This window comes from Lycorma delicatula, chromosome 11 (genome assembly GCF_047948215.1).
Source record: "Lycorma delicatula isolate Av1 chromosome 11, ASM4794821v1, whole genome shotgun sequence".
NCBI lineage: Eukaryota > Metazoa > Arthropoda > Insecta > Hemiptera > Fulgoridae > Lycorma > Lycorma delicatula.
This window is the reverse complement of record NC_134465.1, coordinates 5,200,382-5,219,008: the sequence shown is the minus strand read 5'-3', so window position 1 is coordinate 5,219,008 and position 18,627 is coordinate 5,200,382. Positions and strand designations below refer to the sequence as shown.

Sequence of the window (18,627 nt, the reverse complement as noted above, 5' to 3'; positions counted from 1 at the left end):
TTTTTTTTTATAGATACCGATTCAAGTAATCAAAGTGTTAGTAGTTATTTTTAATTTGTTCCTGTTTTTATAAAAATGTAATTTAAAGATAGATTGAAAATAATTTTTTTTAATTTTTAACAAGTTTTTATAATTTTTTTTAATTTTATGATATGTTATGAATGATATCTTTATAAATATGGTGTTCATCCACTTCTTGTTTTACATTTCTTTACAACGACCTTAATAAATCAAATTGAACATCAAATTAATTATTTTTCATTACTTTACTTATTTTACTTATTTTTTTTTTTAATTTATAAATTCTTTTGCTAAGAGACAATTAAAACAATAAAATAACTTGTAGATTTGGAAAATTGTGCAAAAATCTGTCGTATGTATTTAGGTTTACATTTCTCCTGTTTTATGATTATAATCGTATCATTAATGTTTTTGAATTAATACTGGTCTTTATGTAAAACCAAATTAGAAATAAACAAAGGTTTCAAATTTGAGAAAGGTGCCTTTTTTTAAGTAATAACCAGATATACACTTGGCTTCTTATGATGTAAAAATCTGTTTATAAACCATTTAGATGACCTATCATGATTCCAGTGTCATAATAAACATGTTTGTTGGAAAGTGCAGTAATGAAATATTTTACTGAAAAAAATTATAAATTTTATTTAAAATGCAACCAATGTATACAATTGTTATAAATAAAAGCAGTATATATTTAAAAATATAATAATAATTGTAAGAAAAAAGTAGATAATTAATTATCAAATGCGTTTAATATGTTGAAATACATATAAACAACACAATTAATTATTTATTAATTTTTAATCTATATAGTCGGTGTAAAGTTAAAGAATTGAAGATTAATTTGTACTTTGTACAGAATATCTTTTTTTAATGATATTTATGTAAACTTTTATGAGAAAGATATTTCATAATTTGAAATGTGATTCACCTTACCTTACCAGTAAAACTGATTTTACAATTGTTTACTGAATATTTTACATTTACCTTTTAATCCTTAATTTCATTATACAAAATTAAATTCAGAAAAAAATATAAATTGATTTGATAAATATTCTTTAAAAAATGTCCCAACTTGGTTCTGTATTTAACAGCCCAACTACATAATGTTAATTCAAAGCTCAGATAAAAGGTTGTAAAAAGTTATGTAAATATTTTATTCAATTTTTAAAAAATTTAGTTTTCTCTTTATTCATTCTTTGATGTTAATATATATTTTTGAACATGTTGATGCAAATTATATAAAGATTAAATGAAAATAAAATTAGCATTGATTTTGAAAAAGAATGAGAAATTTTAATAATTGAAAAAGTATTAATTTTTTTCCTTTTTAGAATATTATTTGTATTTTTTGTAGAGTATACAACAGGCCTGCGAAAATTGCTACCTCTATGAAAACAAGTTTTTTCCGAGAAATGTAAAGCCAAAAAAACTTGTATCTGAATTAAAATAAGAAAAGATATATAGAGATATAACATTAAAACTTTAGTACCAGTTATCAATGATTAGCTAAGGTTCTTTGGAATATCGGAATATGTTTTATTCTATTACCTTAAGTAACTAATTTTCTTGAATTTTAACATGAAAATACTTTGACTTATATGCATTAGAGTACATATGTATCATAACACTAAAAAAAAAAGAAAAACAGTAGTAAAAATTAAAAAAAATATAAAATATGTAAAGTAATTTTAAGTATTGTGATCGCGAAAAATTTCGGTCTTCAGATTTCATCTCCTTTTTTCTTTTTTTTTAACTTTTTTTAGTTCCTTGTACGAAGTTAAGGAAGCATTATGATCGCGAAACATTTCCGTTTTCATATTTCAACAGAAATATCCGTTTTGACCAGTTTCGGCGTGACGTCTGTACATATGTATGTATGTATGTGTGTATGTTTCTCGCATAACTCAAAAACGATTAGTCGTAGGATGTTGAAATTTTGGATTTAGCACTATCGTAATATCTAGTTGCGCTTCTCCCTTTTTGATTGCAATCGAAATAAAATTAGAATTCTAATTAATGAAATATTTCAATCTTAAAGGGAAGGCACAGCGGTTCGAATCAATTATCTTTTGTTTTTTTTTAACTTTTTTTTTAATTTATTTTTTTTAACTTTTATTTTTTTAATTTAAAAATATTAATTTTATAATTATTGACCCGTGATTGTAAAAATATTTTTACAATAAATAATAATTCAATGATAATAAAAAAATGAAAAGCATTATCAGTGAAATAAGATTTTGTGTACTTTTAAAAATGTGTAAATGTAATTTTAATAGTCATTATATATATGTGTATATGTAATATATTTGGTGAAACATATTATTTAATATTAATTTGAAAATTATAATTTAGAATCGCATTATTTTTAGATTTTCTAAGCAAATTGTAATAAAAATTGTATATTTATTTTTTTTAAATCATTTTTTTTAATTATTAGAAAACTGAAATAAATTTTTGAATTGTATTCAGTTTAAAGTGATTGTTGAAATTTTTTTTCTGTTGTGCATAATATGCACAAAATTTCTGGTGTCATATAAATAAAAGTTAATAATAATTAAAGTGATTATATCTATATATTTGTTAAAGTCTATCTATATTCTGTTAAAGTGAACTTCTGTATACTGGTTACAAATATTAATTTTGACCTTACAGTGTAGAATAATCAGTTTTTATTAGTCAATTATTCGGTAAACAATTTATTTAAAGAGTAATCAAGGGACTTTTACTCTAACTTAATATTTCAGGTAAGATTGTTGAATTAATAATTGTATAAATATTTGATGTTAATAAAAACTAATATTTTAACAATTGTGTAACTGTCCACTTTTATTAAAGAATTGGAGGATCGTATCTTTCTTTGAAATGAAATAAGTTTAAATGAAGTACAGCAAAAATGTGTATATGTAATTTAATAGAGGTACAAGGAAGTCATGTGGTGTCCACATCAGTTTTTTATAGACAGTATAATTTTTTATTTAAATATTTATTCTACTTAAGATATCTTCAAAAAACTTAAAACCAGACCAGTAGAGGAATTTCCTGTATAGAATAAAAAGGAATTGAAGTTGCTCAATAGGATTTAGCATCAGTAGCCAGTCTATTGCATATTTGCTGTCTGTTGAAGTGCAAGCCCTTATTTCGATCACGATGGCTTCAAATGAAAGGTAAGTTTACAACTGTAATGATTTGATTTACTTTTTTTTTAATTTACATTTAATTGCGCGTACTTACAAATGATGTGATTTATAACTTACATTTGGAGTTATTTTTTTATGGTAGTACATATATTTGTAATCTTCTGACTAATTTTATGTCCCTGTAATGGGGAATAGGTAGAGTAGGCACAGGTTTTTTTTCTAAAAGTTTTTCATAATTTTTTATATATTTTGTTAATTTTATAGACAGTTACTGCTAAAATGTGCATAAAATATTCAAACTTTATTTCCTAATTTTTTATTATGTACTAGGTTGCCTTATGTATTGCCAGATTGAAATACGACGTCGGCCTCCATGGTAGCGTCTCGGCCTTTCATCCAGAGGTCTCGGTCAGGCGCTACTCGGTCATTTTCACACGCTACTTGTCATTCATCTCATCCTCTGAAGTAATACCTAATGATGGTCCCAGAAGTTAAAAAAAAAAAAAAAGAATTTAAATACGATAAAGTCGTTACTAGATATCTACAATACTATCATTGACTCTGTTAGCGGCCTGAAAGTCATTCAGTCCACACTATTAGAGCCCTGTTTTATTATTCTTTTTCATTTTTATGAGCCAGTGACTGTGACTGTTTGAAATAGAAGGTATATGTTTTCACTAAATGTGTTTATAAAATTATATTTACCAGTTACACAACTGCTATATCAAAGTGGCATTTGGGTAAACATCAGAATTACTAGAAATCCATAAAAACAAGAATTATATTAAAAAGTTTATGTCAAACTAGTAGTATAATGAAATGTATTCATATTTAATAAGCTATTAATTGGCATATTGGTTGTTGATTACAGACACACATAAGAGGAAATCATTGCAGTTCTGAGCAATGACTGACAGTTTGTTGCTGCTAACATGTACAAAAGCACCAGAAAATCATCTCAGTGATGAAGACAGTGGAAATGAAGACTGTCCGGACATCAGCCATCTAACTGGAAACCAACTTTGTGCATCAGCTGAACTTCTTGTAAAAAGAATTATCTCAGCTAGGATAGAAGATTTTGTAATTGGCAGTGAAGACACAGAATTGTCTTAAAATTCAACTGCTGATCCAATTAATTTGAATCTGATGTTCTAAGCACAAGTACAGATACTGGTACTAGAGGTAAGCAGAAAACCATTTTGCTTAAAAAAACACTTCCTCCTAAATGCCAGTTGGAAGAAATTGATACTTCTTCAAAGAAAGAACAAGAATGGACAAGACTTGATTTTTTTAAGTTAAGACTTACCTTCAGTTCAGCTTTTGAATTATACTGGGACTTAGAATAATTGAACTAATTCTTGAACAATTCATATTATACAATTCATTTATGTAAAGGTAAACATTGTTTTACATTGGCTTCTGATGACATAAAAGTTATTATTGACATTTTATTGCGTAGTGGTAATAACACAATGTCTAGAAATCAGTTATATTGGGATACCAGACACTGGCTATGATACCCATCATAATGGTGCAGCTAATGCTATTTCCAGAAATAAGTTTGAGGAAAGATATTTTCATTTAAATGGCAATAGTAACCTGAATTTTGAGGGCAAATTCACAAAAATACATCATTTGTGGAAATATGAATAAAAAAAATAGATGAAATATCTTCCTGGCGATGCATATTTTAGCACAGATGAATGTATAGGTTCCGTATTTTGGAAACTATAGCACTAAACAATATATGCCAGGAAATCTTATCTGGTTTGGTTTCAAGTTATGGTCACTGTGCCCTCATCTTGGATATTTAGTACAAGCTAAGCCCTATCAGGGGGCTTCCACTGGTAACACTAATCCAGTTGTTGAAGTTGGAGGCTCAGTGGTTTTGAATTTGGTTGAAAGTTACCACCAGAAAATGGTTGTTGTATATTTTTTGATAATTTTTTTATATCGTTAAAATTACTAGACAAACTAAAAAAGAAAGGGCATGATGGCACCGGTACTATTAGAATAAACGAACTGAGAAAGCACTTTACTTGGTTATAAGGAACTTAAAAATTTGAAGTGAGGTGAAAATTACCAGAGAACATCTGGTGAACTATAGGTGAATATTAAATTGAACAACTGTTGCTCAATATAATGACAATAACATTGTTACATTAGCGTCAAATAAAAGTGGAGTACATTCTATGGGTGCAAATAAATGCTGGAATAATAAGGAAAGGAAAAACATTATTATAAAACAGTAAAGAAGTGTCCCTGATGAAGTACGATTTGACAGAAGAGCCCATATAATAATATCAAGCAAAACTCAAATGGGACGTAGACAGTGTCATAAGAATACATTAAAAATGCTAAAAGTGTAACATGGAGTGCCATATCAATTATTTTGAAAAGTTTCACTCTTGAATTGTAACTTATATAAGACTAATAACCCTAAAACGAATTTTTTTTAATCTTTTTTAATTTAATCAGCTATTACTTTTTAAATTAATCTTAATCAGTTCATATAATTTTGATATTTTTTGTTGTTAAAATGTTTTTTTATATCTCAAAATAAATTCAGTTTTTGTATGAAAACTTTCTTATTTCTTGTTGTAACTAATTAAGGTAGTATTTTCTATTCTAAGCTTAGATATCTTTAAATAAAATCATGTTTTCTGCAATATTATGAATTTTTATTTCATTACTGTACCAATAATTTATCTGTGCCCAACCCTAAAAAATGGGACAATGGTTTTCTAGAAAACTATTATATGAAATGAAAAATAGTCATTGTCAATGACATGATATTGTAAAAAGCATCAAAATATATGAAAACAAATAAATTTGTTTTCAAGTAAATTTGAAAACAAAAAATCTGATGTAGACACCATATGACTTCTTTGTAAGCTTATTAAATTACATATACACATTTTTTTTTTAATGAAAAGTACACAACATTTTATTTCATTAATAACTTCTGAAATTTTTTCATATTTTTTTTTTATATTGTTATTACTGAATTATTATTTATTGTAAAACTTTTTTAACAATCAGAGGTTAATAATTATTAACAAATCAATATATTTAAATTAAATAAAAGGAAACGAAGTCATTTTCGAATCATGCCTTCCTCTTGTAAAATCCAAATATTTCAACAATTAAACTTTTATTTGGTTATAACTCTGGAACCAATGAAAATAAGTACCACTTATGATGTATTGTTGAAAAGCTCTCAATAAGGTCTTATTACTGCAGTTAAAAAAAAGTCCAAAATCTAATTTTTGTTTTTATTTTGGACTTTTTTGGACACTTTTGGTCCAGTTGATTGCAATTCAAAATTTCAACATTCTGTGGCTAATTGTTTTTGAATTATGTGAGATACATGCATGCGCATGTTGAGATATCACGCCGAAACAAGTCAAAATGAATTCAGGGATGGTCAAAATGGATATTTACATTTAAATCTGAAAACCGAAATTTTTCACGATCATAATACTTCCTTTACCTTCATTCAAGGAAGTAAAAATTAATTTTGGCATGTATGGGTTAAAAAAAAAACTATATTAAAAAACTATATTAGAAAACGTATTATTGGACCAAAAGATAGTCCTAAAAAAAATAATTCCATAGGCTGTTAGTGTATTCCTGGACTGGCCAATCAGTGTAGTAGTTAGCATGTTGGTTTCTAGTTACATTCCAAACTCCTACAAAAGTCTGAAATTCGTTATCTGTCTCATCTTCATTATTAAAATGTATAAAAATTATTCCCCAAGTTTTAACACAATTTTTTTTTTTTAATTAAAGTATGATAAAATTACTGAACGTACATAACCTACAAAGTTGCATTGCCTAAAAAATGCTTATCTGATCAATATTAACTATTTATACTCTCATTTAATGAGGGAAAATAATTTATCCTTTGTCGAGCACCAGAAAAAGCAATTCCTAAACTACTCTGCAGGTGACTTACCACCTCACCAAGGTCTATCAAAGAACCACCTGTTCTACCATCTATACTCTCTTTACCCTGACCTTTAAGTCAGTATTAATGTAGTAACTAACAAAATATTTTGTGTAAGGAGCAAATTAACAAAACGTAAAGGGAACACATTAATAAACTAATGTATAGGGAAGTGGATAGAGAAAGAAACAATCATAGGAGATCAAAGTAGATAACACTTTTGCACAGGATGTACTTTGATATTTCTTATCTTTTATGTATACTCTACCTATGTTATGTATAAGGTAAAAAAGAGAATTTTAAATATGTTACGACAAACAATTAAATGGTACTATATCATTCACGGTGAATTACATTACCCTTAAATTAAAAGAAAATTTTAAGTGTACCCAGTTAAATAAATAGATGAAGCCTAACTTTAAAGTTGTGTATTTATTGACACAGAAATGAAAAACTTATTAATGCACTTTGTAAAGTTTATTTGAAAGCTTTCACAATTGACAATAAATACAAAATTTAATATGTTTTTCTATTCTTCAAGTCGGTTTTCTTTGAGATAATTCAATGTATGCAACTTCTAATATAAAAAAAGTTGCCCTTCTGAATAGATATTTTTCCTTTTTTTAGCACTTTAACAAAATTTCAAGCTTTTAATGCAAAGTTTTAGTGTTACATTTATTTTTATTTTTTTTTAAATTACTATTTCCATACCCCAAATATTTAATGAAATAGTTCATATATTGTAATCCTTATATTAATGAAGGAGTACAAAAAAAGATCAGAAAAAATTTAGTGCAGATGAATGATCTACAGTAACTGGGTCAAAGAAATACTTAGAATAAGTTTTTGGTGTGTTAGCCTTTGGGAATGTAATCAAGTAGTACGATCAGGTTCAAAAAATTTACATACAGCAATGAGTTATTACAGTGTTATCTATAAATCAAAATATATTGAATTTTTCATATTTATTCATACTCATAACTGAAAAATCAAAATATAATTGTGTTGACATCTGGGTTTATAATTTAAGTTTGTTAGTAATTTATTACTGTAAAACTACAATTAAACAATAAATTTTATTATATTATCTGTAACACTTAACAATTCTTTTTTTTAATCAAACTATAGTATAGAAGTTTGATGGTAGGTTCTGGTGGAGATCCTATTTTATACCAACACTTATTTTGATTTTTTGAACATCCAGCAGTTTACATTTTAATCCTACCATAATTTGGACTAATCTCTCATATTATTACAAATTAATTAAATGACTTTTATACAGTCTGTTGTACTTTCCTCATTATTCATACATAAAAATATACATGGTCATTTAATTTCATGGAAATTATATTCCCTCACAATAGTATACAGATGTTGAAAATATTATGCTTAATATTTCTGAAACAGAAGTAAAAGGTTTTTTTAAAAAAAAAAAATGCTATTACTTGTTAACTATAAAATTTAAATATTGTTGACATATTAAAAAGTACACAAAATCCTCTCCCCCTTCATGAATTGTTTTTTTCATTGGAATTCGTTTGTGTTGTATAGATTGAAGACATTAAGTCTTACTAGAAAAATCAACTGAAATCAGTTACTTTTTCTCTTAAAAATATATGTAAAATTTCATGATAATGTATAATCATGATTAATATCATTATAATGATATTATAAATTATCATGATAATTAATAATTTTATGATATGTATATGAATAAATTCAAAATCTGAGAGAAAATGTAAAAACAGACCACAGATTAGATTTTTATCAATTTATGTTGATGAGGTAATAAGGTTTTAGAATAGGGTTCATTTTTCGTGATGTAGGTTGTATGTACGTCAATTAATAACGTAATTTATTACATAAAAAATATATATTGCTACATTTCATTCTGTGGAAAATTTGAACTATTTTTTTTTTGTATTATCATCATCATGAATACTGTATTATGTTTTTATTTATTTTCTGTAAACATTTTTGTGTAAATAAACCACCTAAACGAAAACAAAGTTTAAAACAAATGAATTTAAAAATAACAAAAATGTTTTTTTTTTATTATTTTATTTAAATAACAAATATTATTGTATTAAAAAAATTAATTAATATTCTTACATAATGTTTTATATATATATATATATATATATATAAAACTATTATATGTGTGTGTGTGTGTGTGTGTATATATATATATATACACACACACACACACACACACACACATATAATAGTTTTATTATGCAGTAAGATACCACTTTTTACCCTGACAATTTATAATGAAATCATTTCTTTTATTGATAACCTTTGTTATAATATTCTGTCATCAACCATTTGCGTGTTAATCTTTCAATCTTCTCTCACATTTCTCTTACATATACGCGCATGTGCTCTCTCTCTCTCTCTCTCTCTCTCTCTCTCTCTCTCTCTCTCTCTATGTTTTTTCACTATCTTCCTTTCAAATATGATTTCAAATAATATGTTGTTTTAAACTCATATCCTCATTTTTTATATCTATTAATTTTTCTTAATATAATTTTGAAAATATTTTTGTAATAATATCCGATTTGTTTATTAATTTATGTTCAACGTTTATATATTTATACATTGTTATATAATGTTTATAATAATAATAATTATTCTTTCGATACTTTTAAATATTACATTAATTATATTGTTTAGTCATTAGAATTTATACGCATATTAATTATAACAGATAAAAAAACTTTCTTAATTCACTGAATATTTTTACTAATTTCTTAGTAAACATTTTATAATTAGCATTTTTTCGTAAAAGTTCTGTTGTACAAAATGTCTATTTATATTATGTAAAAAAGTAGTAAGAAGTTCTCAGTTCAAGATATGTATATTTCTATTTTGTATAAGTTCAAGCATTACTCTTCACTATGTAGACCAATTTTTGTTGTTAATTTTCTATTTTGTGGAAGAATTTTCTCTATTGATCTCATTGTACATTCTTGCCAGATAACTTAAAGTAGAACATTTCTAAACAAACAATTGCGCAGGATGGAGACTATTTGAAGATATTTTTCATTTTTTTGTCTTCATCACTTTATTTGGAAACATAATATTATTTGAAGAATTAAATATAATTATATTCTCACATTCTGTAGTTTTAGCTTACACTTTGTAGCAGTGCATAGTTTCTGTCCATCCATTCCTTTCTTATTTTTATCCTGACAGGTTTATGTTCTTGTACACCGTCTTTTTCATGCAGGTAATATTTTTAGTAAACATTAAAAAACAAAGTGTCCTGACTGACTCATAAAAAATCTAATGTGGGGGGCAAGTTTTTCATGAAACTATATGAAGTCAATAGTATTACAATCACGAAAATTGATTGTTTTCTTTGTAAACAAACAAGCACATGTTTCACCATTTATCAAAATCCATTTGAAAAGGGGACAAGGGAGAGATGGAATATTTTTAATGAAAATTCTAAATTTCAACAATATATAATGAATAATGGGTTCAAAGACGTTTCAGAATCATTTTAAATGTTTCTGAATAATTCATCTTTCTAATTTTGATCATTTTAGTTTTTATGTTTAATTTTTTGTTGTTGTACCATGTATTTCTAGTGTAATCTTTCAAGCATTTTTTAGAAAAAAATAAATTTTTTGTGATATACATCACAGTCGTATGTCTGATATCATCTGAGTTATGTCTACACCTTTAAACTAAGTAAATAATTTATACAGATATAATATTATTAAAAATTATGTACATCACATCAGAAATGATAGATATGTTATTCAACTGATAAAAAAATTAATTGATCCACTATTTACCTGAAAAAAAGAACAAGGGAAACTATAAAAAAAGATCTTTAAAAATTGGAAAGTGTAAATTTAGTGAATAAAAAAGAAATGTTCGCATTTTAATCCATATTAATTCATAAAAATAATAATTATATGAAATAATAGTGATGTATCTATTTATACTAGTACATTTAAAAATTATTAAAATAAATGTATAATATATTAACAAATCTTTAATTTGGTTGGAAGATTGGGCAATTTTTTAAAATAGAAACTAATGTGCAATAAACTGCAAAGAAAGGAGTAAATTCATTAACAAAATTCATTCATAAACAAAATTTTGTCAAATTATCAGTAAATATTCTAGATGAAAATTGTTAAGATTTTTATAAAGATAATATTTTTTATTGTTATTGACATTCATTTATGAAAATGGCAGAAAATCAAGAACCTTCTGAACAAGAAGGACAGTGTCCCCGACATATTTTTTAATTACTGTTATTTAACATAAAATTCACTCTTCTTAATTAACTTTAAACACCTTCATTTCATACTCTATCAGCAAATTCGTAATTTATTTAACAAAACTCAGAAGTTGCCTTGACAAGATTCCAAAAGTTCTCACCTACATTCAAATCAAGAGATAAATCTAATAATTCACAATTTTCAAAATATTTATATTTCTTAAACTGATTAACATTATTTTTCACTACTCCCTTTAATAATTATTGTATGAGAGCTTTACTCTGTATACTTCACCAAATTCAGACATTTAGTTTTCTTAACACTTTTTTCTAATTTCTAGGTATGAGTTTGTGCTACAAAAAAAAAGAATTAAAAGTTATATTACTCCTGAATAATTATAAAAATTTCATGTGCAACGTTATTTTCTCCAAATTCCTGGACAAAAGATACTGTACAACTAATCTGTAAAACTGAAAAAAAAATTATTTCATAATACTATACACTTAGCCTAACCTTATTATTTTGCACTAATTAGTTTTTAAAGTGGTTTAAATGTATTATAAAAATGTGATATTTATTTATTTATTCATAAACATGTAGTCTCTGAACTTTCTGATAAACTTTTATTCTAATTATTATTATTTATTTTTTTATCATTAACCATGCTCATGATATTAACTGAATAAATATTAACGTTTAATTTGTAATATATTTAATTAAAAATAATAATATATAAGATAAGTATCAATAAAGTTTACAGTATATTATTAAATATTGTTTTAATTTTACTAATGTAAATAAATTTTTTTAAGTTGGTATGATGTTTTGTAAATTTATAATTAGAAACCTTGGTAACAATCATGAAAACATTTTTTTTTTTAGTTTCTATGTATAAATATTACTAAAAAAAAAATACATCTTTTAATTCAATTTTAAATAATAACATACCCAAATAATTTTGGTAATGGGTGAGGGATTTCCTTATAGAAACCATTGCATTTGGAGTAAAAACAATCTTTGCAGCATGCTTGAGCTAGTAAAAGCAAAATGGTTTATCACTTAAGTATTAATTTTATAATAAGAGATACCCTGAATTCCTAATGAATTGTGTATTGGATGGATGTCCATTTCCTGGAAAAGATCTCAATACCTTTTTGGGTGGGTTGATTGTAACTATCAATCTGTTTCCTTGTTTTTGATCCTTTCAACCTGGATGTGTTTTACAGGTTCTAGCTATACTGGATGCATGTTAAGAATGTGAAAATTGTTTTCACTTTAGTGGGGTCCTATCTCTTATGATAATATCAAGGACTTAAATCACAAAATAAAATAAATCATAATATAAGTATTTTTTTTATTCACAAATCGGCATATTCTGCTATTGAAGAACTCATACTAGATTTTACTTGATTTGCCTTTTCTTTTTCTTTAATATAGAACTTTCTATTGTTGCATAAATTAAAAAATTTCATTTCTACTACAAAAAATTCAGATTCAGTACTCCGAGACGTCATTTGCATGTAAGAAGATGTTACGAGATTCTATAAAATCTATCTTTCAAGATTTTATAAAAATTAAATATTTAAGTTATTTTTTAGCAACCACTGAATGTCAGCTACATCAAATCAAATCTTAGTACCAATACTGTTCAGTATATTTTGTTTTGAGAGTGTGTGTATGTGTGTGTGTGTGTGCTTGTAAAAAAATACTTGCCCTTAAAAAAATTTTTTCTATTAAAAAACGTGAATGATATTGAGAAATAATCAGGAAGTAGTTAAAAAAATAAAAATCTTATCGTACCATAAATGTTACCTAATTTCTTTTATGAGGTCATTTATATAAGTATTGTACCATTCTTAGTAAAAAAGTGAATGAATTTTTTTTATCAAGATAATATTGATAGTATATAAAAATTTAATCAAGTAATAATTTTTACATATATATATATATATATATATATATATATATATATATATATATGGATAGAGAGAGAATTATAAAAGTGTCATTGACCAAATGAACTAATACAGAATATTCCATTTTTTCTTGGTTTTTAATAGCATGTGATTAAGCAAGCATGTGTGCACGTGTGCACACATGTGCATGTGTGCGTGCGTGCGTGCGTGCGTGCGTTCGTGCGTGTGTGTGTGTGTGTGTGTGTGTGTGTGTGTGTGTGTAATTATGTTTTAATAATTGTTTCCAATTTTTCATTTGTTGTAGTAATCATTCTTTAGTTTCATTAATCACTTAATTATCAATGTTGATTTGTGTTTTACAATGTAGTTTGATTATTTTATAAAAGAATGATTACTCATTAGATTAATTATATTTTTCTAAAAATAAATATTTAATTTTTTTAGTTAGTGGCGACTGTATAATCTGAGAATAATATTATAAGTGTATTATAATTTTTTAAATTGACTTTTATTTTTGTTCTTTATTAATTTATAGAATATTCTAGAAACTCTGTAAAATCATCACTTAATGTTTTATCATTTTCTGATTTAAACCACTTAAAAATTATTGAAAATCAATTCACTTTGCTGTAAGAAGTATAGTTAATGAATAATATTGCGATGAAATAATTAAAAGGAAATTAATAAAGCGAATTGTAAAAACTTATTACCTATTTAACAATACATTAAAAAAAAAATTAATAAAAAACCACCCTTAAAAAGTAGATGATCTATTACAAAATTAAGAAATTTATTTAAAAAATGTTTATCGTTTTTAAATTGTCCCAAAAATCACTGACAAACTAACTGACTTCAAAACTCTGAATTAAAAAATAAAAATTGAAAAAATATTATTTTTACTTTTTAGATTAAATTGTTTACTTTGGAGATAGATATTTAGCTATAAGAAAACATATAGTGATCAGTCGGAATTTTGGGTGTGGGAGGTTTTGGCAAATTTTGAAGTTTCATTACCCCCTCTAACAAAAAACATATAATCCATGGAAAACTCTAGTAAGATGTTTGTTGGCGTTTATTTTGGTAAATATATCCAAACTGGCTTTATATATAAACTTAAAATTTAACTCAAATATTTCTATATATTTGGGGCATTGATGCCATTCAATTTTGAATTTAATCTGACAAAGAAGATCATAGATGTTACCTAATTTCTTTTTATGAGGTCATTTATATAATAACTATTGTACCATTCTTATTTAAAAACAAGTGCAATAAACTTTTTGTAAAGATAATATTGAGTATATAAAATTTAATCAAATATTAATTTTTATATACATATAAAAATTATTATTTGATTAAATTATTAAATATATATATATATATATATATATATATATATATATATATACAGCAATCGTCTATTTAGTGAAGAGTAAGGTTAGTTTTAAAAAAAGAAGAATTTCTAGGTTGAACTGAAAACCTACATTTTTAAAACTGAAAATTGGTTTTGTTAACTTTAAGCATGTAATTTTTTTTATATCTCAAGTTTTTCTAATCCCCATTTACTTTTTTCTAGTTATTTTTTCTAAGAATTTTGAATTTTAGAAAATCACCCTGTCTTTAGATCAGTTGAATTAAGATAATTTATTTACATTGCAGTTATTGAATTAATTTGACAAATGGTCAAATTTCATTTTCATGTGATATCAGTATGAATAGAGGAACTAGCAATTTTGTTCAATCTTAACTGCTATTTGTAGGATTACATTTCTAGTTTTTCTCCAAAAAAAAAATAATAAAGAAAAAAAAAAATAGAATTTTAAAATTATCAATAAGTAATATATGCTTATGTAATTCTTATATGTGTTTATTGATTTTTTATTCATGCTTTCATTTACAGCCAAACACCCATTATAGTTAACCACATATATTTTTTTCTTTCAATAAAATGAATTTTATAACAAATAAAAATAAACTCATGCTTGACTGGGATTTAGATCTGACATTTTTAAGATAAAAGTCCAAAATGTTACCACTTTGTTTAAGAAAATCAGCAGTAATACCTTTTGAACTCTTATTCAAACCACTTATCTTTTGCATCTGTGATAAGAATTCAGTAGATGTAATGTAGTTAAAAATTGCATTTTAATGATTGTTTCATGTCAGGTATAAAAAAAAAAACAAAAAAAATGTGTTTGTAGTTTTAAAGTGGTATCTTTAGTCAATAATCCTGTATTCAACAGTTTAATTTCATTAATTTAAGTTATTAAACCAAAGTTCTCTATAATATATTATTTATTTATAAATATTTATGTACATATGTTTAATGAGATATGATGAATTTGTTTTGTAAATTGTAAATTTAGTTAGGTTATAATATTTTGAGTTAGATTACAATCATCTTAGACGTTAGTTTGGATTTTTAACTGAATAGAGAAAAGTTCTCGAACAGTCATATATGCAGAATCACTACTACACTAAGAATTAATGGAGGAGCAGCTACCAGCCAACTACTATAAGTTACCATAATGGTGCTACTGTTGGAAAAAGGGTGGCAGCTGGCAAAATTTTCATGGTACCTTTCCAAGGAAGAAGAGATTAAAAAAAAAGGAAGAGAGTGGAAGAAAATGATCTGCTCTAATTTCAGTGGATTTGAAGTTGTTTAAAGTCTAGCTCAAGATCTAAGCATGTTTACTTAGGGTATGTTGTTTTAATAAAACATTCTTAATAGATTCTTCTAATTTGTACAAGAAAAAAAAACATTATTTTGTCTCTTATTAGAAAATATAGTATTTTCCTGAGAATCATCAGATATCATTTTCTTAATAATAGTTCTCATAATTTTGTAATGTTTATTTTGACGTTTCATAACATAATGTTTATTTTTATAGCCAACGTTAGGCGTATCACCTTCAGATTCAGCATTATTATACACAATACTATGCCCTGTAGGATCATACTTCGGGCCAGCATTTAAGCCTGTATCACTATTAGCAGATCCAAAATATATACGTGCATGGCCAGGTGGATGCGGTGATCGAAAAATGGGATCTAATTATGCGCCAACAATACATGTACAGGTAAAAAATTATCAAAGTAATTTTATTATTTAATAACAGAGCAGTATTTTATTTTATTAGAAGTTAAATAAATCTGTCATTTTGTTTCTTTTTTGGTAAAGCACAACAGAGAGATTTTAATGAAATATTGAGAAAATTGAAATAAATAACAAGTCTTGAATACAATTATACATATGTTATATTAACTTAAAAAACTGACTTATAATTTCTATTACATTCTACATTTCTGTATTATCCATTATCTGGATTACTTCTCCATATGTTATCCATTCTTAAGTACTTAATAATTCTACAGTACCAGCTTTTCCAAGATTCTCATCAAAATATTCCACCAGGATACCCAGCCTTAGTTATTAATCTCTTTTATAAGCTCCTCATTGGTTTCAAAGTTCTTTATAGAGCCAACTAGATCTTCATCTTGTTAATGAGATGGTATTCACTAGATGACAAATCTAGGCTAGATGGGAATGAAGTCTTTGTGCAATTTATACCATGTAGGACAACACACTTCCTCAGTTGTTTGTGTAATTTGATTAGGATTGACCTCTTAAACTTTTTTCAGCATTTCATAATAAATTTTAGACATTATTGAGATCGAAGTTCCATGAATCCTGTTCCCAAAACATTATAGTTGTAATTTCTAGGTTTGATAAATCCGTTCTTCAAATTATCCTTGTGAATACCGAATTTCTCCCTGAATTCCCTGAATTTCTGACACTGTCCATTTGTTAAAGTATAATTTTTAACTTTATTACTGTCATAAATACAAACAATTTTCAGTTAATCTCAGCAGCTCCGTGTGTTTTCATTTACAAGAGACAGATCATGTAATGAACAACACATGTTGATGGAAGATATAGTGACAGGTTTTGAATGCTTCATCAACTATTGCTTTAATAGGACTCAAATGTATGAATTGCAGATAGATGTATAACAGGATTATAAATTTATTACTAATATGAATATAGATTTTTTAGCAATATATTTCAAAAATATTTTTAGTATCAAAAGCACACAATAGAAACAAAATAATGAAATAGTATTATTTTAACATTACTTTCTACATTATTTTTTGTTATTTTAATAAAAATTATGATAATAGATTAAAAAAAAACTAGTCTACTTTAAGGTAGTTGATTTTACTTTTACTATGATTTCAGAATATTACAAAACAAATGGGCTTAAATCAGAATTTATGGCTATATGGTGAAGATAGACAAATAACTGAAGCTGGTACAATGAATGTGTTTTTTATTATATTAAATGATAATGGAGGTAAGATGGCTGTTCTTCATGAAAAATTCATTTCCTTTACTTTCTTCAATCCAGTAACTTAGTTTTTTTAGATTAATTTGCAAAAAAAAAGCTTGAAGCTTATGCATGGAAACATACAGTGAAAGTATGTAGCTCAGCTAAGTCTGATTGAGATTCAAACCCATACCACATGATAGGCTGAGATGCTACCACTCCACCTGGGTTTTATTTTTAAAAGTCAAGGGCACATTTTTGTTGATGGTGTGCTAAAGTTATTTTTTTTATTGTTACAATCACATGAATCTTAAAGGAGAAATTATTCTTCTATCCCCAGTTTTACCATAAGATATTCTTATATGTTTTTTGTTTATTGCTTCTCTCCTTTCATGGCTAACTTTTTTATTACAACATTTCTATTATTTGGTCCATTACACTTCAAGAATTAATTTTAAAAATCAGTTAATTAATCTTGTATTTTAAACCTACTATATAGAATGGAAAATTACATCTATGGAGTGACACCAAGACCAATGAAAATGAAGGTACATCGTACAGTTTACATCCTCAATTACCTAATTTATATATTACAATATTTCTATACTTTTATTTCTCTATTTCATCTATTCCAATTTTCCTCAATAATTTTTAACCTAACAGATTCCCTATATGATTAAAACATTATAATTTAACTTAATATTTATTAACCAAAACCTAGTTTGGTTATATGGTCACTGATATAATAAACATGGCCAACATGGGTTGGTCTAGTGGTGAATGCGTCTTCCCAAATCAGCTGATTTGGAAGTCGAGAGTTCCAGTGTTCAAATCCTAGTAAAGTCAGTTATTTTTATACGGATTTGAATACTAGATCGTGGATACTGGTGTTCTTTGGTAATTTGGGTTTCAGATAACACCACATCTCAGGAATGGTCAAACTGAGACTGTACAAGACTACACTTCATTTACACTCATACATATCTCTTTCATCCTCTGAAGTAATATCTGAACGGTGATTCCTGTTGGCTA

At 25.7% G+C, this 18,627-nt stretch overlaps 1 protein-coding gene and 1 long non-coding RNA gene across 3 annotated transcripts in view; both read left to right on the top strand.

The window, feature by feature from the left end:
- Bcat (Branched chain amino acid transaminase) overlaps positions 1-18,627 on the top strand; it is a 61,074-nt gene that overhangs the window by 28,631 nt on the left and 13,816 nt on the right. For both annotated transcript variants that reach the window (XM_075378998.1, XM_075378997.1), the window contains exons 5-6: positions 16,159-16,347; positions 17,508-17,622. In XM_075378998.1, the coding sequence (XP_075235113.1) occupies positions 16,159-16,347; positions 17,508-17,622 (304 nt within the window). The remainder of the gene's footprint in view (positions 1-16,158; positions 16,348-17,507; positions 17,623-18,627) is intronic.
- On the top strand, positions 2,685-5,830 carry LOC142332544 (uncharacterized). The gene is made up of 2 exons (XR_012758322.1): positions 2,685-3,188; positions 4,033-5,830. It is a non-coding gene; the product is annotated as an uncharacterized LOC142332544 (long non-coding RNA).